At 40.2% G+C, this 26699-nt stretch overlaps 1 protein-coding gene across 1 annotated transcript; it reads right to left on the reverse strand.

Annotated features, from left to right (window-relative positions):
- Positions 1-25034, reverse strand: si:ch211-264f5.6 (carcinoembryonic antigen-related cell adhesion molecule 5). Its single transcript, XM_054605552.1, has 10 exons — positions 24934-25034; positions 23720-24046; positions 21554-21717; positions 20751-20877; positions 17480-17758; positions 14568-14846; positions 13995-14249; positions 12315-12432; positions 3891-3930; positions 1-2243 (listed from the first exon to the last, which is right to left on the reverse strand). Exons 1-9 carry the CDS (start codon positions 24980-24982, stop codon positions 3912-3914), a joined length of 1617 nt encoding a protein of 538 aa, XP_054461527.1. The 5' UTR covers positions 24983-25034; the 3' UTR covers positions 1-2243; positions 3891-3911.
- Between the last annotated feature and the right edge of the window lie 1665 nt (positions 25035-26699).

Below are 26699 nucleotides of genomic sequence, written 5' to 3' on the forward strand. Positions count from 1 at the left end.
TCGAAATTAGGAAAATATTTCCACAACTTTTATGGCTTTACAAGGATGTCAAATTGGACAGGAATTTCACCTGGGGGTCATTTGTGTTAAAATCTTTAAGAAATCTTTTTTGTAGAGGCGAGACAGTCTCTGTAAACATTAGCAAAACGAGAAAGAAAAAGTCTTTTTTTAACAAATAAATCATAACAAGAAACAAAAAAACAACCCACATATACATTTAAAAAAAATGTCACAAACAAATTGTTTACAGTGTATCTATCTCTATTATGTACAGTGAGAGCAGTTTTCTTTAAGGCCGCTTGTGTCGTTTTAAGACATATTAACGCGTCTTGTTTGGGAAAACTGATGTGTTGTTATTAATACATTCTGTGCTGTGTGTTTTCCCAAACTGGAGGAATAAATATGTTGAAAACGACACGTTGTTTTTAAGACTTTTCAAATTCGGTTTGAGCATCTTCACCCGAGGAGTTCACGGTGAAAACTCAAAAATCGAACAAAAAGCCAGTGAGATTTATGAATGCGTGATCTGCATGCCGGCTATGATCTTCAGCTCCAGTTATCAAGGTTCCTTTTTTTTTTTTTTTTTTTTAACAAAATAAATACTTATCTCACTGGAGATCAGTGCATGTTAAGTCTCAGATCACACACAAGCACTAACCACACAAACAAACAAAATCATCATTCAGCTCAAAGATCAGGAGGTTTGATGACAAAATACTCAAGAAAAGGTTTGTGATCCGGCGAAAAGCTGAGCTTAAAATAATACAAAATAGGGGTTTGTTGTTTTTCTAGATGAAAGTCAGGTGTGTTATTTACCTGTGAAAACTATAATTTAGTTTAAATAAACTTTAATTGTGTGTTGTTGTTTTTTTAAATCAGCAGCACCGCCCTGAAGCTCTCCAAACTTTCCCTCCAAAACTAGAGTATGTCACCGCCAACAAACACCTTCCCGCCATTTTTCTTTTTCTCTTTGGTTCTCTTTCTTCTCCACCTTCACCACCCGACTCGTCCCTGCATGTTGGATCTTGTCTGCGCCATCTTAAACATTTACCTCCTCCTCTTTCTACTCTGGTGTATTTTCCACAGGGGACGACTTCAACAAACACTAAAGAGGATCCTGGACCATAAAGAAATCCAGAATCACAGCTTTAGGAGCGTGTGTTTCTTTTCTACATTATTTATTTCCACAATGGATTTTTGAAGCCAATACTAATATTTGAAAGTTAAAAAAAGTGTACTTTTGTTAACATAAACACATAACAAATTGATTAGTAACCTTTAAATTCGAAGAACACTTTTAAAGCTCCTTCAGGAACATGAAGACACAAATATTAATAATTAAAAAGCTCAGTAGTGTTGAATGTTAGTGTGAAGGAAAAGTGAAGGAAAGCAGCCAGACAGAGAGGGAATGAAATACTAATAAAGTTTTGTAGTAATCTCAGTAAAAATAATAATCTGGCAACGTGTAAAAACAACAGGTGAGCACCAGAGGAACTGAGGTATTTAGGATCAAACTGCCCTCCAAAAAAGCGGAGAAGCATCGGAAACTTTACTTTGAAATCCTTCTCTGCACTTGGAAGAGTCCCCCATCGGGGAAACTCCACCCGCCTGGCACAGAGGGGGAGATAAATCAAACCACAACAACTTTTTTTCAGATTAAAACCCAGAATCCTGAATGTCTTCGTGTGTGGCCTCCGTGTGTGTGTGTGTGTGTGTGTGTGTGTGTGTGTGTGTGTGTGTGTGTGTGTGTGTGTGTGTGTGTGTGTGTGTGTGTGTGTGTGTGTGTGTGTGTGTTTCCTCCTCAGGTTTCCTGGAGGATAAAGAGAGTCTCTCATCGTAACCGTCAGTCCATCAGCTTTAGTCCAGGAAACGTTTCTGTCGCACAGAGTTTCTCTGTGTTTTTAGTTTCCTAAAGGAAGCGGCGAGCTGGATGTAAGGTGAGAGACGACGTTTGTGAAACACCAGGAGGAAGAGGAGAAGAAGAAGAAGAGGAGGAGGGTGATGATCCTGTGATGGTGGACGAGTTGATGGTGAAGGTGAGGGTGAAAAAAAGCTCCAAAAACAAAAAAAAGACTGAACAAACTGAAGATTCCAGCTGATAATCCAAACAGCCATAGAATCCAGAAGGATGATAAGGAATCTGGTTTGGCGAGGTGGCTTCACATCCAACTGGTCGGCTCCTCCCGGCTGCACAGATGGATCATGGGAAAAGGAAATAGTCGGATGTTTGGGGCCGGGGTCTCCTGAAGAGAGGAAGGAAATGTGAGCAGAGCTGCAGATATCAGATATTTTCAGAATAAAAGGAGCCGTATGTCTTCTCCTATTGAACATCCATGAATACACATCTCCTCTCCACACACACACACACACACACACACACACACACACACACACACACACACACACACACACACACACACACACACACACACACACACACACACACACACGAGTTCCTGCACCATATCATTCACATGTATACAGTGTTTTATTGGTGTGTTGTTCTGCCACACCTGTCGATGTGAAACCTGTTTTGTTTTGTCTTTTATGATTCATTCATCAAACATTCTTCAGGGAACTGACTTATTGTTTAGTGTGATACAGAATTTACTTCTTCACTTGTGTTGAGTTTCATTTAAAAGATGTTACAAGACTTTTTTCAGAGACGTTTTTAACTGTTCCTGAATCAGTCTTAGTGTAATCCTGATCCTCTATAAGGGGACGACATTTTTACTTCCATGGGGATTTGGTATCATATCAAACAAGATGCAACCAAGGCATCTCAGAAAGGAGGCAACTGAAGTCAAAGCTTCATGTGTTAAAGCTGCATTCTCTCTCCTGTCCATCAGGGGGCGACTCCTCTGGTTGTACAGAAGTCTATGAGAAAATGACTCTACTTCTCTCTTGATTTATTAATCATCAGCAGTAGCCTCATCCGTGAATATACATTCTCAAAATGTTGCCGATTTAATGTATTATTGTATGATGTGTATTTAGTTTAATACTCATAATATAAAGGTAAGTCAATAAAATGTATATTATTTGGGTCGATATAAACCACGTAGCCCTCTGAATTATACTCTCTAGTCTTCAGGGAGCTCTCGTTCTCAGAAAGGTTGGTTTCGTGTCTGATTCCGATCTCTGAATCTTTCATCTCGTGTCCGCAGACCAAAGACAAAAAAACACTAACTTCCTTTGAAACGGCTGAGAAAGCTGCAGGCTCAAAGCAGGAAGCTGCTGCAGGGCTCAGACACACGGAATGTGTGTGTGTGTGTGTGTGTGTGTGTGTGTGTGTGTGTGTGTGTGTGTGTGTGTGTGTGTGTGTGTGTGTGTGTGTGTGTGTGTGTGTGTGTGTGTTTGTGACTTATCTCACAAACACACATACAGCACATAACACACACTTTGTTTGCTCGACCAAGTGGAGACAGCCTTGGTGGCTACTGTTTCAACACAGACTGCTAACACGTGTGAACACACACACAAACACACATGTTAACACACACACACACACACACACACACACATGTGAACACACACACACACACACGTGATCACACACACACACAAGCAGGGACATAAAGTGTGGTCATTTTAAACTTTTTTTTTAACTTTCATTAGTATTTAATATAATATGATACAAAATAACATATGATATGATTAATATTAATAAGATAAACTTCTATCCTAGATATCAGCAGCAGTGGTGTAATACTACTTTACTAAATGCATCTGTTTAATGCACAAAAATATATGTGTGTATGTGTATGTGTATGTGTGTGCAGACGTGCACTAAAGGGTGCTGAAGAAGTTTAAGATGTGGACATAATAAGTGCATTCTCTTGCATTAACTGATGTCAGTGTTTTTATCAGTTTGTTTTAAAGAGACTCACCAGCTGTGTGAAGGAGCTTCTTTAGTACGGAGACTCGACCCTGAGGACAGAAACACACGACAGAAAACAGCAATTAGACGACGCTCTGTGAAGAAATGCTCACACAACCAGTGATATCAGCAGAACGAGGGTACGAACACGGAGAATAAACAAGATTAGATAGAAATAAATCTAACGGGTTGCATTCAAACTGACAGAAATATTATGACATGTAACATTTAATAGATGGAGCTGTAATTTCTTGGCCCACAACAACCACTATCTTGTTTATGTACTGTTTTATTTTGTAAAGGAACTTCTGTGGTTTGTTGATTCACTGACGTGCCTGTCATTTCACTGACAGGCTTTCAGGATGATGTCATCTCATCACCCACACATACACACACACACACACACACACACACACACACACACACACACACACACACACACACACACACATACACACTCACACTCACAGAGGAAGAAGGTGAAAGGTCTCTCAAGTCGTGACGGAGCTAAAAGTTGCTGAGTTCTGCTGCTGTTTATCTAAACTTCCTCTTTAAAACTTGCAGGAGGAGGAAGTCTCTGACTGTTTCCAAGGTAACTCCCTTGCAGTTGGACTGGCCAGTTGCAGGAAGTGAACTATAACGCAGCGATTTGTTGATCGACAGGTTGACATGAGTGAGAGAGGACTGACCAGGACAGATGTTTGCGTTTGACATCTGGGCCAAAGAGAATCTGTAGAATATGCCACATAAAGTCCTCTAGAATGTTTATAAAGTTGTTGAATATTAACTGGAGGAGAATGGATTCATGTATGCAGTAGATCAGTGCAGAAAAAAAAACTATATATCGAAGTCAAGAGGAAGCGCTCAAGAAGAAAAGGATAAATTCTCGTCTTCGTACACGCCCAAAGACTAAATAAAGTTTAAGGTCAAATAGTAAGACGTTGCTACGTTGAGCACACATTAGCACAGTTCAGTCTAATGTCACTTTGTACTTTACATTTCGACGGATTAAAGTGTTGCAACATAGCATACACCAGCCAGCGTCTTTAAAAATAAATAATACCTTTTTGTTGAGTCATTGAATCTTATCAGAGAAACTGTGATACATTTTTTTTAAGGACGCTGATACGAGCATTGGATTGGAAGTAAGAAGGTAAGTAAGATAGTCGGATACAAAGAAGTGAGAAATCAAAGCCGAGGAGAGGAAACAGAAAAGATGTGGTGATCTTTGATGAGGACAGAGAATAAACTTTGACCCTTTAGCTTTTCATTCACTTTACAAACCCGTCGAGTTTACACAGCGGCAGAGAAGACGACGACGGCGCTGCTTTGTTTACCTTCCTCACTTTATTGTTTCGAGTGACTGAACAGCCTGTATGCCTTGCTAAATATAGTTTCAATATTTTGTTGACTATCAACCTTGTTGTTGATTTAGATAAGGTTTGTTTATTTGGAGATGAATGTGATCACATTGCAGGAAGAGGCAGAACACTTTTTTGCCAAAACAAAACAAATTAATAATTTTTCTTTGAATTCTGGGATTTCTTATTTCTTCAAATGATATGGACCAAATGTTTAATTACTTCATTTTTTGGGCAAATCATATAAATAATTGTACGTTGGAGCCTTAATTACGATCACAAACAGACATTTTCATCGTCTGATGACCTGATTATTCTAAAGTGAGCCTGTATAGAGCAGCATGAGTGGAGAAGATGGATAACCGTAAGATGCTAACACGTTGAGTAATAATGATATAACAATAGAAAGGTCATGACTTCAGTTACACAGCTCTACACTCTCTCTCTTTTCCAGGAAGCTGACAGTAAAGCCTAAATATCCTACAAAGAGAAATGCTCTCCCCTCGTTCTAAAATGGTTCACATTGGTACTAGAGTACTTCCTTGTTTTATGAATGAAGCAGTAGAAGCATCAACCCTGTGTGTGTTTGACCAATCAGAGTCAGTCATCCGTGTAAACTTTTACCCAAAAGTACTGTCCTTTCAGAAAGTACTTCTCCCCAACCAGGATCTTTTTGTGGGTTAAAAAGACCCCAGAACTGAATTTAGACCCTGGTCCCTGCGACTCAGGAGGTTTCTCGTCTCTGGGGAAAGTTCCTGTGGTCGCATGGGAGCTTAAGGCTTCAGCAGCCAAACCTCTGAGTGTTTTATGAGCTTCTGACATCAACATTTCATTGTGTGAGTTTTTCAATTCATCTCCTCATTCTATAATATGAAGATATGTTACTTTTTTACTTATGTAATCATCCTTTTTATTTGTGAGCCTGCACCTTTTAAACGCCTCTCTTTTCTATTCTTTAAAGCCCTACACTGACTTTCTTTTGACGAGAGCTCCGACAAATAAACTTTTACCACAGAGGAAAAGAAAAAAAGAAACTACTGAGGCTTGATTTAAAAAAAAAAAAGGAAAGAGACAGAACTGAAGTGTAAAGAGAAGAGAAGCTGGAGTGTTGAAGTTTTGCCGAGCAGCGACACAAACGTAGAGAGAAGACGAGTGCAGACATGACGGTGACATTCCTGCCATTCTCCGTACCGACGGCCTCGCCCTCGCTGGAAAGAAAGACACGGCTCCTTCTCAGGAACACGACTGGGCTTTCTAAAAGAGGCTGCAGAGGTCAAAGGTCGTTGGATAATTTTATAGAAAGGATCAGGACCGCGTGTTTGTTCTGTATAAAACAGGTAAATTCATGTGAAACATTAAAGCGTTGGAGTTAATTACTGGTTAAACCCATTAAAACATCAAATAATCTACCCAAAAACAAGCTGCAGTCACATTTCATAGGTAGAAACGTCTGCATTTCTGACAATAAAAGCCATTTGGTGGCATGTTTGTCATCTGCCTCCACATCTCTGGAGCTAATAATCCATGGTGGGAGACGTGGAAAAAATAAATTCCTCAATATCTAACTTGTAATTATGACCGAGGGGTGTGTCATGAATGGGTTTTCCCAGCTGGCAGCTTGTTTTTCCGAACGTAGCATGAAGAGGAGAAGATTTTTAATCATGTTAGTTTGGTAGATTGTGCAGAGCAGCTCTGACTGAATAAGAAAATTATTTTAAAGTTGCACAAAAGCTTTTTTCCAGTTCACACAAACATGAAAATCCCCAAAATGGTTACCAACAATATACATGTATCTCAGCAGTTGTGTTGTATTCTGCACTTCCCTGTAATTATATCAGAATAAAGCTTTTTTCTCACGAGTTCAATGTATCAAATTACCAAACAACCACAGAATAAATTACAGGGTGAAGTCAACTCATTTTTCCTTCAAGATCAAATCCAAAGTTTGTGTTTAGTGAATCAATGTAGACGCTCTGGTCGGATTCTCGTCTCCTCGTGGCTGCAGACGGAATCCCCTCCAGCTACGAACAAACAAATGTCTCCAAACTGGTGAAGCAGAGGTCTGCTGGGTCGACTGGTTTCTCTACTCACTTTGAACTTTTTGCAAAGACAAATTTGAGGAGTGTAATAATTAAATAAACATTTCTGACATGTAAAGTTGTGCTTATTTGAATCTAGTTTCAATCCTTGGGAATTCCTGGGTTGTAGTTCTTCATATTCTAAATATTATTCAGTTAAAGTATGAAAAAACTCTTTGAAATGGTCATTGCAAATGCAGGTAAGATAAGATAAGATAAGATAAGATAATCCTTTATTAGTCCCGCAGCGGGGAAATTTGCAGGCTGAAGGTGTGAATGGTTAATAGAAAGCTGCAGGAATGAGTCCCAAACCCAGAGCTGAGTCAGCATTTATACACTTCCTGTTCCGTCAACTTGAAGTTAATGTATTTTTTTAATGTGTTTTTGTTTGGATGCCTGAAAAAATAGATTTTGCCATTTTATTCTATGATATAAAATAGGTCAGTATATATATCCCTCTGGTGCATTCAGAAGCTTTAACGTGCCTAAAACAAAATGTCTAAATGAGAAGACTAAATGTCTCCACGAGAACACCAACAAGGTCGAAGTGTCCTTAAAGTACACAGAAGTGTAAACAAGTGAAATACTTCAGAAAACTCGACTACACGACTAATCGGTCCAAAGAGTGAGACTGTTTCTAAATTTAGAAAACAGAGAGAGAGATTTTTCAATATAAAACACAACACGTTGATCCTAAATCAAATTCTGCATGACATGCTTAAAAAGGAAGCTGCTATACACACTTCCTGCCAGCGCGTCACTGAGGAGGAGGCGGAGTCTCTACGGCTGTGATTGACAGCAGAGAACGAAGGAATGCAGTCAGCTGTTTTTTGTTTTCAAAAATACCGAAACTCACACAAACAAACTTCCTCCTGGGTGACAAGGCCACGTTCAACGAGAGAGGGGAGTGTGTTTCTTGTTGTAAAGTTATGTCTCTGGAGCGTCAGACCAACGATAGGAATGCAAACGCATGTTCGAATTTTTAAAACAAAGGTAAAGCTATTTAAAATGCTAATACTTGATCAAGCGAACGCCAGGCTACATCACAAAAAGTAGAGAAAACAGACAGAGCGTATTTCTGTCTGTTACGTTTGTTTTTAAATTACAACCTGTTACAAATCTGCAGCTAACGCTAATTAGCTGAAATTAGTAGCAATAAAAGATTTCACTGTTGTAAATGTCAACATTCCAAAAGTGTCCAAGCGTATGTGAATCACCTGACAGGAAGTAAACATGGACCCAAGCCGTTGCCTAGCAACGCAATTCTGCTTGAACAGTCCATACTGCGACAGAGTTCCTGGGATATTTCCTGACATTTCTGTTCTTTTAGATTACTCTGTAAATCCTCTCCTGTCACACCAGGTTGGTTTTTCCTCAGACGGATCAGCACGTTCTGGGGTCGGTGGTTTCGGTTCGTGGTAAAATGTGAGACTCTGTCTGCTGAATTGTCTAATTCCTTTTCTTTACTGAAAGCTCATACGGGTTTCTGTTTGACTATCAAAGGAAGAGATCTTTATTTAGATGTCTGCGTCCTTCTCCCATAACAGATACAACAGGTGTGTTTGTGTTATTCACACCTGAAGAGAACCGGTTTTAGTTTTAATCCCAACACTGATGTGCAGTGAGGAAATTTTCTCTACAACATAATTAGAAAAGCTGTTTCTGGAAGCTAACAGAGTTATTTTATCCCCTACCGTGGCAGCAGGTTTGCTGATTTGACTACTGAAATAAGGCAAAAACCACACCAGTAACTCTGCACCACCAGAACCGGTTCTCCACACTCATATATCTGTTCTTCTCTTTGTGCTCCTCTCAGCATTTAAAAACATCTAAATGAATCCTGAACCATCGCCTGAGGCGGTCAGCTCGACCTGCAACCAACAACACCGACATGGAGGCCCACTGCAGAACAAAGGCTTCCCGTCACCAGTGTTGACACCCGCTAACAGTGATGATGACGGCGATGAAGGTAAAAAGACAAAGGGACAGACGAGTCAATCATCCATAGGGGCCCCGGGGCCCCGAGAGCTGCTCTACAGCTGAAGACTAGGTCTACCTGACACCTGGCGACCTCGGTGGCCTCATATGATCATCAGGTCCCGCTTGACTGACAGAAGAGGAAGAAGGAGGGGGGGGGGGTTATATAAACAGGGATTCCTCTGCTTTTACAAAACAAACCATCCAGAACGTCTTCAGGGCTGAAAATAAAAACCTCCTGCTGAAACGATACCTCAGAAAATATTAGCAAAAAGTATCGCATAGTTATTAGAAATACAAAAGTTACCCTTTAGTTTGGTGAGAATCATTTATCATCCTCAAATGTCAATCAAAGTCTCAAAATGTGTTTGCAGCCTGACGAGTGAAGCCGATGCTTCATGTCTTAAAGCTGCATTCTCTCTGCTGTCCACCAGGGGGCGACTCCTCTGGTTGTATAGAAGTCTATGAGAAAATGACTCTACTTCTCTCTTGATTTATTCCCTCAGTAAACATTGTAAACATGAGTTTATGGTCTCAATCTCTAGTTTCAAGTCTTCTTCAATACAGCATGATGTTCATTTAGTAAATGATGCTCCATTTAGAGTAAAAAAACGACAACATGGGGACGATAGTATTCCAAGATGGCGATTGCAAAAATAGTCACGCAGACTCACGCTGCCAGGTGGTTATAATTAAGTTAATTATAATTTGGGATTTTGCATTTTTTTGAAATTTCAATTTTCAAATGATAGCCAGGAAAATGTGTGGCAGACCATCAGATTCACTAAATAGTGTTTCCCAAACCTCAACAGGGCAGAAAAAACGTTGTTTGGCAAACTTTTTGAAATATATGAAGTAAAGGAGTGCAATAATGCAGCAAGAGTAACTCGGAACGGAGGCAGCACAGCATGAGTCCGTTAAAAAGTGGAAAAAGAAGAAGGAAAAGGTAAACGTCTTTTGATTTCAATTTCCTGTGTCTACAAACTGAGCTGCAACCTCTCGGATTTCAAGTTGCCAAAGTCGGGGAACGTGTTGGTATGTCAAGGCTGCGTCTGTCACTGACTCATGTTTGCTGTCTCAGGATGCCATTTTCCTGCTGCGCTGCACATCATGTTGACATCTGACAGGATGTGGTGCAGCATTGCATCACTGCCACTGTTCAGCTTTCTTCGGTTGTGAAAGGTGTAATCTGATCGTTACTGTTACTGTTGCTTCATGTGGTTGCAACTGAAAGTCCTTTGCGGGAAAATTCAAGTTGATTCTCATGTCTTCATAAGCCTCGTTTTATCTGAAAGCAAGTCCTTCTAAGGACAAAACGAAGTGGACGCAATATTGTTTTGTTTTCTTTCTGCTTTTTTGGAACCAGAAGTTGCCATATTTGGATGAGAGGGTGGAGCTGAAGAGGAGGCACCGTTAACAGCTAACGCTAGCGCTAGCTTGGTTAGCGATGTGCATCTGTAATTCACGTTAACTGTGATATTACCTGCAAATTTTGCCTACCAAAAAACAGGCTTATAACAAAATGTGCCTTCTAGAAAAAATGAAGAGCCGACTCCTGAGAATGTCTTTTAGTAAAACCGAACACTAAACAAACGCCCTAATTATGCACGTCTATCTCTTTTGACAAAATAAATACTTTTTTCTAGTTGATGCTGTTGTAACATGTAAAATTACATTAGATTCTACAAAATTTGTATGGAAAAAGTTGAAATGATCTCACCATGGCACATTTTTTCACCTGTTAAAGTTATTAATGCAAATTTAGTGCAAATTTCCCCACTGCGGGACTAATAAAGGATTATCTTAAGTAAAAAAAAAAAAAAAAAAAAAAAAACTTCAAACGCTTCCTTTTCCTTGTTAATTTGAATCTGAATTAAATATTTTTTGTTGACATGGGAGTCGACATGTCCCTGAATTCAATACTCGTCATTATTTTAAAAAACAAACCCTGCAGATACGCAACCCGGATTCTGTTTGGAGACATTTTGAACAAAACAAAAATGCTGTTTGCTGAAGGTATGTAGTGAATAATGGGTGCCTATGTGACAGTTACTGTTGCAAAAGTGTTGAAGGGCGTGGCAGCTCGACAGAGTGTGTGCATGTATTTGCATGTGTGTGTGTGTGTGTGTGTGTGTGTGTGTGTGTGTGTGTGTGTGTGTGTGTGTGTGTGTGTGTGTGTGTGTGTGTTTAAGTGTGTGAGTGCATCAGTCTAACATGTTGCAAGACGCCAAGGCGTGAGAGGAATGAAGAATATTTCCTAGAAGGCCATGAAGAGGCTGACATGAATTCATACACAGAAACAAAGAAAAGGACACACTTAAATAAAAAGATGACAAACACACACACACATACACACAAACACACATCTATTCTTTACATTTTAACCCTAAAGCAGTAAATAGCAGCAAAGAAACTACCAAGAAAGCTTTATCGTTGAAGAAATGAAGAAAAAGGCATTTCTCAGTGACCAAAGTTATGACGGATATAATCCTGGTTCTGATTTCCTGGTTGAGTCTCTTTGTACCAATGAAGGGAAATATTTTACTTTTCACGACAAGGAACAACCGTCGAGCCAAGCAGAGTTTTCAAATCATTAACTACCTAAATAAATAATATAAAACAGGATGACCAGAGCACAACTTAAGTATCCAAACTAAAACACAAACACCTGAAAACATTCTGACATAACAACTTTCTAGAAAAAGCCTCTGAATTCTTTTCCTTCTGAAACCACTTTTCCGATGTGGGAATAAGGGAGTGTCTTAACATTTCGAAACTTTGCAAAACGGACAATGTGACAATGATGCTCATATTGCCAAAGTTAAATAAAAAATTTCTACAAAAACACACTTTCAGCCAAGACCTCACATGAGAACTCGTTTTGCAGCCTACGTTCACCTGCACACTGAAACCAGCTTTGCGTGAGAGCTCCACAGAGAAACCACAGCTTCCTGTTAGTCACTGTGTTCTAATCCACCATGATGTTCACATCAATACTGGATAAAGCAGAGTACTTACGGTACTTTCTGTCTGCAGTACACGATAAGGGCGATGGCGGCACCGAGAGCGATGAGGACGGCGATGACGATTCCAGCGATGGCTCCGTCTGAGAGACCGTCATCCAAAGCTCCCTCCTCTACAAAAACAACAAAAACAACATCATTAAAATCCTGCTGGGAGGGAATGCTTTAATGTAAATGCACTTTAAATCAAAATCATGCAGCGGGAGGTCCAAAAACTCTGGTAAACATCTGTGTTATCAACAAAAACAGCAGCTTCATCGTTGCAAACTGCTGCCATGTTTAAAGACAACTTCACATCTCAGAGCAGCAACCAAAGAAAGGAAATGAATCTGATTGGAGGTGGCAAGAAGCAACGCTTGCGGAAGTGAACCCTGCTCACCATATGACAAGGTATATGCATCATTTTAGGAGCCACATTCCAACATGAGACAATCCTGAGAACGAATCTCAAATCAAAAATCTAACATTATATTCACCACGTCATCTGTCTGTAACAATAATCTGACAATGTCAAGGAGAGGTAACAGGTAATTACAGGCTCATATTGTATTCAGATTCCTTTTCCTGTTAACAATGTATATATTTATACGTTTTTTTGAGCTTAACAAGCCAATATATAGTCACTGGACTTTTGGCTACAACTAGCATGTTAAATTCCTCCATCGTATCCATGTTAACACGCACACATCATTCATCATTTTAGCATGCTAACTTTACCAGACATCTTAGGATCAGCTGACCTTTGACCTGATGCTAAAGTTAGCTTATAAATTACATAAATTAAAAATGCTAACATGCAATAAATATTTAGCATTTTAGCATGCTAACATTAGCAGCAACCTCAAATACCAAATTTTGGTAGGCCTGATAGGGATTCCCTCCTTAAGTTTTAGAGGTGTCCGGTCATGAACTTAAGTGTTGCACAACACAAGGTGTTGCAGCCTGATAGGTAGGATCAGCTGAGCTTTGACCTAATTGCTAACATTAGCTTGTTAGCTTGTATGTTACCACTCAAGTTAACAGCTATTGGATGTTAAAGTGCATGTAACATTTAGCATAATAGCATGTTAGCATTAGAATGAATGTCATTAAAAGGAAAAGGTCATTGGTTTTAGAGGTTTCCTGTGAGGAAATTGAGTTTTGTATTAGTGGAACTTTACTGGTACGTATAAAGCTAAAATGTTTTAAGGTTGACAAACGGACGCTGCTGCTGAGTCATGAACCGGTCTGGTTTCTTTTAGCCTGGGCGATGATGTATACGATAATCCAGTACTGATGTCATCTGTTGGGAGAGCTCAACAGCTCTGTCCTCTGCTGTCTTTACTGTTGGATGATTGTAACGACGGTTATTTTGGAATTTAAAGTCAATTTTCTGTCGAAGCACTCTGAGTTTACAGAAGTAAAGTGAAAAGTAACTGACGAGAAATGATGAACTTCTATTGTGTCTGGGGAGGGACATTGTTTTACCTATTATTTGAGACGTTGCACTGCTAGATCATATGTGATAATAATAATTTACTTTTATAGCACTTTTACAAACAGAGTTTACAAAGCAAAGCAAAAGCAAGGCAATAAAACCACAGAGAGCCCAACAAAAGCCAAACAAACTCGGCTGACAATCAGTGGATTCCTTTTAAAACCAGAGGTATGTTCCAGTTTACAGACATGACCTGACCTTTGACGGACATGGTGTGGCTGTACATGGAGGTCTTGCCAGTGACGGCGTTGTGCGCCTCGCACGTGTACGTTCCGGTGTTTTTGTAGACAGCCTTCTCGATCAGATACTGGGCCGTTTTGACGTCGGTCATTGTGCCGTTAAACTTCCAGGTGTAGTTGGCGGGGGGGACGGAGGCGGCGGAGCACTTGAGATCCACTTTGTCGTTCACTTCTACGGCTTTTTCACCCGCAACCATCACTTGTTCAGGACCGTCTGGAGGTGAAACAGAGGAGGAGGATGTTATTGTATGTAAATAATGTCAGAAGGATGTAATTCCAGTTTTTTTATTACTACTGTTTAACAATAAAGGATCTCACATGTAGCGTATAAGAATCCATTCATATTATTCTGTTTACTTTAAAGTTTTTATACGTATTGACGTTTATTACAATTTAAACCCATTTTTATAGACCCTGAATGAGTTCTGGTAATAAAAGTGCCATAAAAAGAAATCAGTGCCGGGACATAAACGCCTCCCAGTGTAAAACCATAAACCCTGCGTCACCGTCTCTTGGCAGAACAAACACTCACAGTTGACCACCATCTTGTAGGAGGCCTTGACGCTGTTGACGGGGTTGGTCAGCTGGCACGTGAACTCTCCGTTGTCCTCTTTCTGCAGCAGGTTGATCATCACGGAGGTCATGTTGGCAGAGAACACCAGGCGGCTGCTGGCAGACAGAGGTTTGCCGTCCTTCATCCAGGTTATGGTATCCACGGTGCCGCCCATCGCCATGCAGCTGATGTTGGCCGTGCTGTTGCCGGCGATGAGGGTGGCAGACGGACCGCTGACTTTAGCGCCTGAGATGGCGTCTGTGAACATTGATAAGAGAGAGAATTTATTTATTTTTATTGTTTGCTATATTGTACTTTTTTTATATCATTAGACCCATTGTGGTGTTCATTTTTACTTTGATGACCTTTGCATTCATTTACTTTCAAAACATAAAATTGCAAACCACTTGGGACTTATAAACCTCATAAAATGAAATAGAACCAAGTTAAAATGAGTGAGAGAGAAGAAGAAGCTCTAAGTTAAAGGCTAAAGGATGCTGCAGTTAAAAAAACAAAGGACAAAACTGAAGCAACAGAGTCCAAGATATCCTGACTTTTAGCCCCTACTATTAGTCAAGCCCCCCAAAAACACCTGATCCTACATTCCCCATAATGCAACTGAATAGTGTTTGGAAGTATCTATTTTTAACGAGAATTTTCTACAACCTAAAATAATAATCCTCTCAGATATTTGGCTGGATACAGAACTAATGTAAGCAGTTTCCTACTGTTTCAATCTTCCTTGAAAGTGCTTTATACGAGATTGGGAACATTTCTGTTGCCTCTGTATGGTTCTCAACATGGCGACGGCTGTGCCAGCGGCTAGAAGCTAACAGGCTAACAGGGCAAACAATGCAAATACTATCAACAGTTACAGCTACACTTCCACGACAACGCTGTCGGTCTTGATGGCGTTATCCGCTGTAACCACCGTATGAGAGCGCTGCAGAACAGCAGCCGTGGGTGAGCCCACACTAACATGCACCCAAAAGGCACGCTCACATGCACTAACATGCACCCAAAAGGCACGCTCACATGCACTAACATGCACCCAAAAGGCACGCTCACATGCACTAACATGCACCCAAAAGGCACGCTCACATGCACTAAAAACTTATGCTCAACTGGCCAAGCTAAGTCAACAGAGAAGCTCTGATGAGAACACACACAGAGGGAGAGGGCCTTCATTCTCCGCTCAGGTAGACATTACTCCACCTTATCTCAACATAGATAATAGTTGTTTGATGAGATATTAATGCTGAATATCATCTCATTTCCTTTTTTCATGCAAACTCCTCCTGCTCCTCTCTGCTATCACCCAAAAAGAAAAAAAACACTGAAACTATTCAGGCAATAATGTAAGACCATCCTCCAACCAAGCAGGTTTTACATTAAAACACACACACACACACACACACACACACACACACACACACACACACACACACACACACACACACACACACACACACACACACACACACACACACACACACACACACACTATTGTGCCGCCAGCTTGAAAACAACATCCTCCAAAAAACAGGTTCCTTGGCAGTATAATTACAGACAGCACATGTCCCTGTTGAACCTTCTGAGGGAGTCTCTGAGTGTCACACACACTCAACACCTCACAGGTAAAGACTGCGAGGTATCCGCCGCGGTCGCTACGGCCTGTGTTTATTCAGGAAGCGTCGCTGTCAGCTCGAATGACTCATGTGAGTCTGTGTAACACGCAGTGTCTCACGCCTCCAAGGTATGTCACCGAGAAAAGAAAAGGTTTCAGTCTGCTTTGTTTTTTCAAGAGTTCAAGTTTACCTCATTCTTAACGGTGAAATATTTTTTTGTTTTATTTAGCCAAGCTGCTGAAATGTACTACTTAAAGGTTGCAGCCAAATCATTTTCAATTTTATAATTTATTGCTAAAGGGAAGTTACAATTTAATTGCAGTTTTTTTGCCTATTACATTTCATGACAATCCTTCTAATAGTTCATTAAATACCACTAATGTGAACCTCATGGTGGCGTGAGAGAAAAAAGTCAGAGAATCACTCAAGTCAGTAGACTCGATCATCTAGGAGCCATGAATGTCTGAATGTCGTGGTGCGACCATAGTCTGTAACTAAGAAGTGGACGTCACTGTAGCTGTCGTGACGTCACCCACTGGGACTTTTTGGACTGCTGTTATGAAGCCATCATTTTCTAACCTTTTTTGCAACCAGTGAACAGGAAGTGACCATATAAGGACTGAGGAGGAGTGACGTAGAGACGCCCTGGTGTCCACCTGTCAATCAGTGTGTAGCCCCGCCCTAAAGCATCCCCTGCTTTATGGTCTGTTTGACTCTAAATGGAGCATCATTTACTAAATGAACATCATGCTGTATTGAAGAAGACTTGAAACTAGAGATTGAGACCATAAACTCATGTTTACAATGTTTACTGAGGGAATAAATCAAGAGAGAAGTAGAGTCATTTTCTCATAGACTTCGATACAACCAGAGGAGTCGCCCCCTGATGGACACTAGAGAGAATGCAGGTTTTAAGACACTTCAGCATCGGCTTCATTCATCAGAATCCGAGATTGCCTCCTTGGTGCGACTGAGGAGTTCTGCACTGCTACTAAAGCGGGAATGCTTCTGCGTTGGAAAACCAGCATAGCTACGTAGTTACTGGCGGCTGAAACTTTAAGAACAGCCTTTCTCAAAAATGGGATTTAAGATAAAAATCGGATTTGCCTGCAGCCTGAACGTAGCCTTTGTTGTTGAGATGCTTCAGTCTGGATCAAAGTGGTGGACAGACCAACCGTCACACAGACAGACACACAGACAGACAATAGCATCCCTAGAGCACGCCGCTAGCTTGGCCAAAAAACAGAGCTTTAGATCACTCACCCATCACAGCGAAGGAGACGGCAGCAGAAGGGACCGTGCGGAGGGTCTTTTCGTTTTTGGCCATACATGTGTAATCCCCTACTTGACTCCCAAATTTGTGAACTAAGATGGTTTTCAGATGCAGGCTCGGACCCCCAAACTCCATCTGCTCCTGGTTGTGGTACCAGGTGAAGGAGGCGGACGGGCTGGAGACGGCTGAACACGACAGGCTGAAGTTGGAATCGGAACGGATGACCTTGGGAGGGCTGGCTGGACTGATGGTGACTCCTTCTGGTCCGTCTGTGGAGCAGCAACACATGGAAACGGGTGAGTTCAACTTGTAATAAGATGCTGGTCATGATTATTGCTAACCTCAGCAGCAGTCTACATTAATCCTCATGGCTGAGAGGTTTCTGCACAGATGTCCCGGTCGAATCCTTAAATGTTCGATCTGATACTAAATGTCTTTAAATATTGATCTAACACATTAAAATAACAGCTGCAGCTCGTTTTTCAGTGGGCTTCTTGAACCAATTATTGAAGTTTCTGGTTAAATAACATTAAGTTAATGCGCTTAAAGTATTGGTTTCATGAGTAATAAATAAACCCTAAACAATGTTTGACCGTTTTTAAAATGTTGATTTTTTTCATTGTGATTTCATGCACATCTTCATGTTGTAACCGCTCACTGTATTCAAATATGAGTTACATTTTCACTCACTACACACCAGACCAGTTGAAGAATAGAGATTTATATATTTTTTTTTATTAATAGGGTTGTTTTGATAACGATACCAGTAGCGTAAAACCTCCCATACAGCCTAAAATGCTGGATCGGGTATCGGCGAGTATTCAAGTCTAAGCACCGATCCGATCATGTTCCCATTTATCAGCTCGTCTACACCACACATAATAGAAACATCAACACGTCACTTGTAACCTGATCCGTACACCCTGCTCGACACTGAGCATGTGCAACTCTGAGCAGAGATGAGAAAGAGGCGAGCTGGTTCACCCGTCAGCTAATTCCATCAACATGTAAAATGATCTCGGAGTCGGAAATCTCTCTCATCTCTGTTGAGAGTTGCACATGCTCAGTGGCAACCATGAAGGTGCTAGCAGAGAGAGGAACGTTAGCCATAGCTAACAACATGTGAGAAATGTAGTAATATTTTACACTTTTAGTTTACAGCTGTTAAAAATATTGTAATGTTATAAATATTTTAGTTTTTAAAACACTGGTATCTGTTCGGTACTCGGTAACGGCTGATATGTAAGTTCAGGTTTTGGGATTGGTATCGGGAAAGTCGAAATGGGATCTGGACTTTTATATTTAGAGACTCATTTTACTACATTAGGCCCCTGATCACACCGGGACGCGTCCAAACAGGCGTGGCAGCTTCAAAATCGTTGGCAAGGAGAGTCTGGCAAAACCAGATGACCAAATGTTAATAACTGGGAAAAAGTGGATTCAATGCAGACATCAAGCTCTAGCTGATGGTTTGGTATTGAATGAGGAGGAAGGGAAAATAATATAGTTCATCGTCATTAAAAATCGCTAATATTGGTAATATTCCTAACACATCTACCGGTAGCAAAACAGGAAGTCAGTGGTAAAGTAGTTGAGTTGCCTCTGGCTTCATTTGATTGGCTGCCTCGGTCAACTGCGACATTGATGAGCGTTGTGACTCTGCACTGAAGAGTTGAACATATTTAAACTTTTAACGTTTCTAGCAGCGCGTCTCTGTAACAGAGATATTAGCATCACAAAAAATGTTTTATACGTTGAACCCACCGAACCAAACGTCTCTTACCAACCTCAACTCCACCGGTATCCCCACAGTTTATAGTGGTTTATATGGTTTATATTTTCAAACACACTGCCGTATGTATACTTATATGCATATATGAAAGTACATCACATTTAAAGTAAATTAATAATAAGAATTAAAAATATATATGAATAAATAAACCACTAAAATATAAGTTTACTAATTGTAAAGGTGGAAAGCTCTTGATTAATTAATAACAGAGTGAAGCGGCGGTCGGTGTGGTTTCTCTGGCTTTCAGGTTAGTCATGTGGAAGGAGTGGACGTGTGCAGGCCGCTGTGTACACAGGGTGGTTTTAATAAAGGCAGAGAGGGAGCGGCCTGCAAACACTCACCACAATCTAAACTGCAGGAGTCACGTAGACTACGAGACGGCTCAGACACCCGGTCGGGTTTAAAGTCTTAGCAGGAGTGGATGCTGTAATACTGTCAAAGGTCCGGGCATCACGGTGATTCAGAGTGAGAGAAGAAATCTATCTTAAACCAGTGATCTGTCGGGTGTGAAGGACTGACTCATGTCTTACCGGCTTGACTGTCCAACAGGTGTGGAGCAACGGAAACTGTCAAACTATCTAGAGGCCGGATTCATTTAATAAAATACGGACTGAAGTCGTCTCCATTACAGAGTTCGTCCACCAGAGAATGCCGACACGTTTGTTCTTGAGGCTTTTAAACACCGTGGGATTAATTCGCACATCAATATTTTATTACTTTCACAGTACTTTCACACAGAACACAAATATTATGCAGTGGAAAAAAAAATGTAATTTTGCGCGGGAACAAGGTTGATTTTCGTTGTGAGTAACGAAATCCGGCTCCATCTGTTCTTACCTTTCACAATAAAAGCATTAGATGTATACACTATAACTATTTACCAGAGATCAGATTTACTCAAAGCATTTCACTAAAAGAAATGAATTGAAATATCTTCCAGTCTCTTGGGCTCTTCCTCCGTCTGCATGAATCTATTCAAACCTTTTATTGAAAAAGTGTTTAATTGCACAAATTCACATCACTGCAGGTAATAAATTTGATGCAAAATATTGCAGGCAAGTATTCTGCATGTTTTGCATTTTCCTGTTGTTTGTTCGTCACGCACCCACCGGTGTATTCAGGTCTTTACACTGTTAGAAATGTTTAGTAGGTGTCTGGGTCACAATAAATAAAGAAATATTAAAAATATCATTATCAGGTAAGATTTGTTTATGTGTGTTTTGTTTTTTTAAATAATGCTGGCTGATATATTGTGAAGGGGATTTTCAAACTCTCAAATATTCGTGCCACACTAGTGACCCCTTAAGGCTTCACATTTGATTAAAAACACATTAAAAGAAACATTTTAAACGCTAAAAAAGTAGATTTTTCTACCAATTTAGCTTTCTGAAGGTTGTGTCACTGCTCATGCTAACCAACTAGCTCTTCTGTTAGGTCAGTCAAACCCGCCGTGTAGGTGCAGTACTCACAGTGGACAGTGAGGTTGAAGGGGCCGCTCTTCTCCGTCTCCAGGTTGTTAGCAGCTGTGCAGTAGATGGGACCAACCAGGTCCGTCCTGAGGACTCCTGTGAAGGTCAGAGTACTGGACAGTTCCTCCTGAGATTCAGTCCAAAGCACAAAGAACATCAGATATACAATAATGTAAAAAATATATTTTTTTAGTACAAATAAACAATTAAAAATCAATAAAAGAACAAAGAACATTCTTGATTAAAAACTGTGCAAATTGGTTTCACATCCTCCATAAATTTAACTTGTTGCTAACTTTAACAAAACCTTCATTGGTGTAATAGATTGAGCGGTTAAATTAATACATGTTGAGTTAAGGAATTAACGAATGGAAAAATGCATTAATGAAATTCTGCATTATAAATCCTTAAATTTGACCTTGATTATAACAAATGAATGCAGGGAATATTAAAAATGAACGAAGAAATAACAGATAAATGAATGAATAAATGGACTTATTAGATTAACATATTCAATAATAATAATAATAATAATATAATATTTCAGTTATTGTTGATTTTCTACTGTTTTTTATTGCTTATTTATAATACTTGTTTTTTTAATTTTAATTTTTATCTTGTCTTCTACTATGTCTCTTGTGTGCACTTTACTCTATGCTGCTGTAAGCCTGCAAATTTCTCCGCTGCGGGACTAATAAAGGATTATCTTATCTTATCTTATTTTATCTTCTCTTATCTTATCTGATCTTTCCCTCTGGCTGACTCTCAGTCCTACAAAGACAATAAAAACAATGTAAACTGACAGTCTTCAGTGTGACCCGCTTCCCGTCGGCCACTATGGGCGTGGCGCCCTTGAGCCAGGTGAACTTGAGGAAGGAGCCTTTAGCGGAGCAGGTCAGGACCACGGTGCTGTTGTGCTCGATGGCCTCGGGCAGGTTGGACTTGATGGCCACGCCAGACACCGGCTCTGCAGGGAGGAACCAGGAGGAACAGATGAATGAACCGAAAAACATGAACCCTTATCTGATCGAATCCAAACAGAAAGATAACAGAAAGAAAGTTTATTTAGTGCACGCTGTTAAATGAAACCATCCCATCACTGAAAAGAAAAATGACCCAAACAACAAAACAAAACGGACCCAAAAACACCAGCGAAACTGCCAGATTCTGAAGACTCTCCCAAGTATTTTCAGGGTGGATTCTCATGCAATAGTTTTGTTTGATACATCCTCTTACAAATGAGCAGTTAATAGTTCAACATGGGGGCGGAGAATTTAATAACCTGTTCTCCTGGAGGTCGGCTTCTCTCCACAATATCTCTCCTGTGCTCTGAGCATTAACATCTGAATAGACACAGCAGAGAAATGGCACCGACTAGACCTGCTGGACTCGTTCTCAATTATCCTGGAGCTCCGTTTCTTAAAAGTGCAGGGCTTTTCTTTTCTTTTCTTTTCTTTTCTTTTTATTGACGATTATGCAACAGTAGGTGCGTGGGAACAATGTGAAGGAGTGGTAACCAGTTTCTGACAGCAGGGAGTTCATCCACTAACTTCACTCTGGAGATCATTTCATCTCAGAAGTGTTTTATTAACGCTCTGATGTTTGAGGGTCAAAGCTATGTTGACACAAACGAGAAGAGATTAAAGAAAGAAAACATGGAGACATTTGTGGTTTTGTTTTTGAGTATTTGTGTGGGTATAAGTGTGGTTTTACTGGTAGAGCAGAGTGTGGAAATGAATGAATGGGAGTCTAAAGGAATGCTGGGAAAAGCCTACATGCCTCACCGCTGACCATCCCTTGATAAACAAAGATTCTAACCGGCATCACGTCGTTGACATAAGAGTCCTGTGGCTTTGTGTCCCACTGACAGCGGCAGAACGTCGGCTGACTGAATCTGTTTACTGTAAACAGAGCTGAGTGAAGCTTCATCAAGTAGTGGAGCAATAGACAACTAACTGTGTGGATGAATGATTACATCTTTTCATTCATTTTTACAAGAACAATTATCAAACACTCAAATTCTCTGATGTCAGCTTTAAGACTTGTTGTTTGCGTTTATTTAAACTGTTCTTTTAACAAAAACACCTCACTCAGTGTATACGCCAGCATTCATAATCACTGTGTGTGTGTGTGTGTGTGTGTGTGTGTGTGTGTGTGTGTGTGTGTGTGTGTGTGTGTGTGTGTGTGTGTTTTAAAGCTACAGTATGAGTGTACAATAGTGGAGCAGTGAGGTGATGGCCTTAAAGGAGCACAAACAGCAGCAAGGGCCACACCCTTAAGGAGCACAGAATCAACTCCTCTATCAGGGAAGAAGAAGGCTCTCCATTGAAGTGAAACACAGGAGGCATCACTGCTCAGTGACTGTATAACAAATGGCTCCAGGTTAAATGAACACGGCATCAGCGACTCAAATTCTCCAGTTGTAGACTGAACACATTTCCCTCCGCCAAGGAATATAGTCCCTGAAACGGGTGCTACGCCGTGTGGTTGCTGAGCGACGCACAACTTGCTCACTTGTTACCTGCACAGGTGTGGCTTCCGCCTTCGGAACGCACCAGATTGCGTTAAGAATCGTCGCAATTGTAAGTGGAAGGGCTACACCAAACTGTGCAGTCATTTAAAGTGGCTTCACAAGTATTATAACATGTGTTTGATAGATGCATGTGTTCGTTAAGGCCATGGGTGAAGGACTTTCTGTTTTAATGTACAGAACCAGTCTAAAGTCTGGACACACCTTCTCATTCAACTACTGTGAAGAATCTAAAATATAAAACATATTCTGGTTTGTTGAGCATTTGTTTGTTTACCACATAATTCCATATGTGTTCCTTCATAGTTTGGATGTCTTCAATATTAATCTACAATGTAGGAAATAATAAAGAAAGAAAGAAAGAAAAACCATTGAATGAGAAGGTGTGTCCAAACCTTTGACTGGTACTGTAGAATAAAGCATAAGGGAACAGACTTACCCAGAACTTTGAGTTTGATTTCTGCGGTTTTAGTTCCAGCCAGAGATATGATGTTGATGCTGAAATCCCCGCTGTCCGTAGCCTTCAGGTCGGTGATGGTCAGGTGTCCATTGGTCGTGTTCGCCGTCGCTCTTCCTTTGTAAGCGTCGGCCACCTTCAGGCCAGCCTTACTCAGTGTGACCACGTTAATCTGCTGGGTGCCGTCGCTGAAATTCCAGGTTATAAAATCGAATTCTGGATGCTCTACCAGGGTCTTTATGGTCACACTTTTCCCCAAAATTGCTTCCAGCGGACCCTTCGGCAGGAGAGTCTCTCCCACACAGGACCCTGAGAGGGAGAGGGCAAGAATCTCTGTCAATCATTTATTCTGTTTTCATATTGACTACAAGAAGGAGGAAGTCAAATGTTGCCAGGATACACTGACACGAGCCCTCTTTGTGTATTAGTTTACATTTTGGAAAAATCGAATTAGCCGAATTGACTATTATGTTTTTGCTGTGTACCAGTAGATGACCTGCAAACTACCAATGAATGACTTTAATACTAAGACAACTGAAAAAAGTGAAGGCAAGTTCTGAAGAGGTCCCGTTCCTCTCCCAGTACACGCACTGGTTTTAGATATAGTCATACTGACCACACAAATCCATCACATTAAAATCTAAATTCATTTTAGTACGTGGCCCATTTTTTAAATTGTTTTATTCCATACTTTCTTACTCGAGCATATCATCTAAAAGTAAGAAAAACAAGATGCGTTTTCTTCTGGATTCGTCGACGAATAACAAAATTCAGATTTTCTTTATAATTTTCCGATTTTGGATTCCCTGTTGACTATGAACAGAACCAATGCTTCACTGGTTTCTCTGGTGCTTTTGTCCTGGGAAAGCAGTTGAACGGGAACTCTGGGGAAATAAATGTAGCTGCTGATCCCATATGTATAACACTTTAATCATACAATGACTGTAATGTAATGTAATGCAACCAATCTGTTCTGGACCCTGCCTTCACCCATTGACAGCGACCCTCAACTGGATAATCGGAAGATGGACTTCACATTATTTGAGCGAACATCCAAAGGGACTACACCCAAGGCGCCATATTCCCATCCACGCACACGATGGAAAAGCAGCGAGAACATTAATTAAGAAATAACAAAACAACACATGAGTGATATAAAACGCTGCTCTGACTTAAGTGTATTAACTTCTTCTTACCGATTAAAGAGAGCAGAAAGAGAAGCGTCTTAAAGGCGAACAGATCCATCAGGAGCGCTTCAAGTCTTTTTCCAGCAGAGACGGAGACCAAAATGCGGCAGTACTTGTTGCTTTTAGAGGGACACACTGAGACAAGGTGAACACACCCACACACACACACACACACACACACACACACACACACACACACACACACACACACACACACACACACACACACACACACACACACACACACACACACACACCTTCCCCACATCAATGGATGATGGTGTGTTCATGTGATTTCCAATGAATCATTTTCATTCCAGTTAATATTTAAATGTATATGTGTCACTCACATGTTTAAGCTGTAATATACAACCAACTGATGGGTCCTATTTTTTAGCAAAAACAAAGTTATTGACAACTTTCTGTCAGCCTTCATGAACTTTGGAGACATTTTTTACACATTAGCAACCGTTTAATGGCTCAAAAGCAATGCATATATCGTTGAACCTTTTTAAGCCATGGCATTATTAATGAAGGACTTTTAAAGGGTTTGTTGTGTCTGTTGTGAAATGTTTTTTTAACAGAAACTGAAAAAGTGAAATGTCCTCAGAAAAAAGGTGAATCGGCCACTTTCACTTTGTTCAGTGAGGCTCTGCTGCCACCAGGTGGACATCTGGGGAAGTGATTTAACTTAATTTGTGATTTTAAATGAAGTTTTTTCAGAACCGTAACTGACATATTGTAAGGAGCACCTTTGTGGAAAAGTTAAACTTTTTACATTTTTAGTAAATAGAGGGAAAGATTTTATGAATGGATTTAGAGTTTGAACAACTAATCATAGTTGACTTTGTCTTTGAAATAACACATGATGAGATCTTGATGAGCCAATAAAAGTCTGAAGGTTCAAGGTGCTGTTGACATTGGTGGATTTTCTCATTCCTAATATCATCAATATTATTATTATAGTCTTTCTTTGTATTTGTTTGTAATGCTAAATAATGATCAAATGAAGTTTATCTTATTCATTTCATAAATTTGATCTTTTATTTTCCTACATGTTTTATATGTGATCCTATATTAGAAAAAGCATATTGTGATAAGAGGTTTGTTACCGGGGTGAGACATCTGTAATAAACCTACTCACTAGTTCCAGGATGATGACAGAATGAACAAGTCTAGACCGGACTATTGAAAGAGAAACTAAACCACCAAACAGCTTGACACCAATTCACATGTGTACTTAGTGGTGTTGTAGGTGTAGGTAATCTTGACATTTTAATGCAAAGTACTTCTAAATACTGTAATAAATATGCACAGCAACGCCCTCATCTGGCTGAAACTAGCTTTTGCTATTTCATTTTGCTATCGCTAAAGGAGTATCAGAGAAGAGTAACCGTAACCTTTTCAACTAGCCATAAGTCGGAGATTCACTAAAGCTACTCGTTAGCATACATATAGATAGCGCTAATGCTAATTGCTTGCATTCACATAGCCCAGCCTTGTGTAGCCTGCTGAAAACAAATTGGCTCAACAGGCGTCAGGCAGCTACACACACTTGTGTTTTTTGAAAAGAATAATCCGATTGAATCTTGTTTTGCAAACGCTGCAACAAAATGTTTTCTTCCCCTTGTTGACACACAGGTGTTTTCTTAGATTGCCTTGTTGATTGAATCTTTTATTACAAACTGAACAACTGAATGGTTTCTCCCCCGTGTGGACGTCAGGTGTTTTCTCAGATTACTTTGTTGCGTAAATGTTTTATCACAAAGTAAACA

This window comes from Anoplopoma fimbria, chromosome 10 (assembly GCF_027596085.1).
Source record: "Anoplopoma fimbria isolate UVic2021 breed Golden Eagle Sablefish chromosome 10, Afim_UVic_2022, whole genome shotgun sequence".
Classification (NCBI taxonomy): Eukaryota; Metazoa; Chordata; class Actinopteri; order Perciformes; family Anoplopomatidae; genus Anoplopoma; species Anoplopoma fimbria.

Coding starts and splice junctions, on each gene's coding strand:
- si:ch211-264f5.6 (XM_054605552.1), bottom strand. CDS start 24,982: ATGGATCTGTTCGCCTTTAAGACGCTTCTCTTTCTGCTCTCTTTAATC. Junction 21,718..23,719: donor AATCAAACTCAAAGTTCTGG/GTAAGTCTGTTC, acceptor TCCTCCCTGCAG/AGCCGGTGTCTGGCGTGGCC. Junction 14,847..17,479: donor CGTCTCCTTCGCTGTGATGG/GTGAGTGATCTA, acceptor CAATGTTCACAG/ACGCCATCTCAGGCGCTAAA.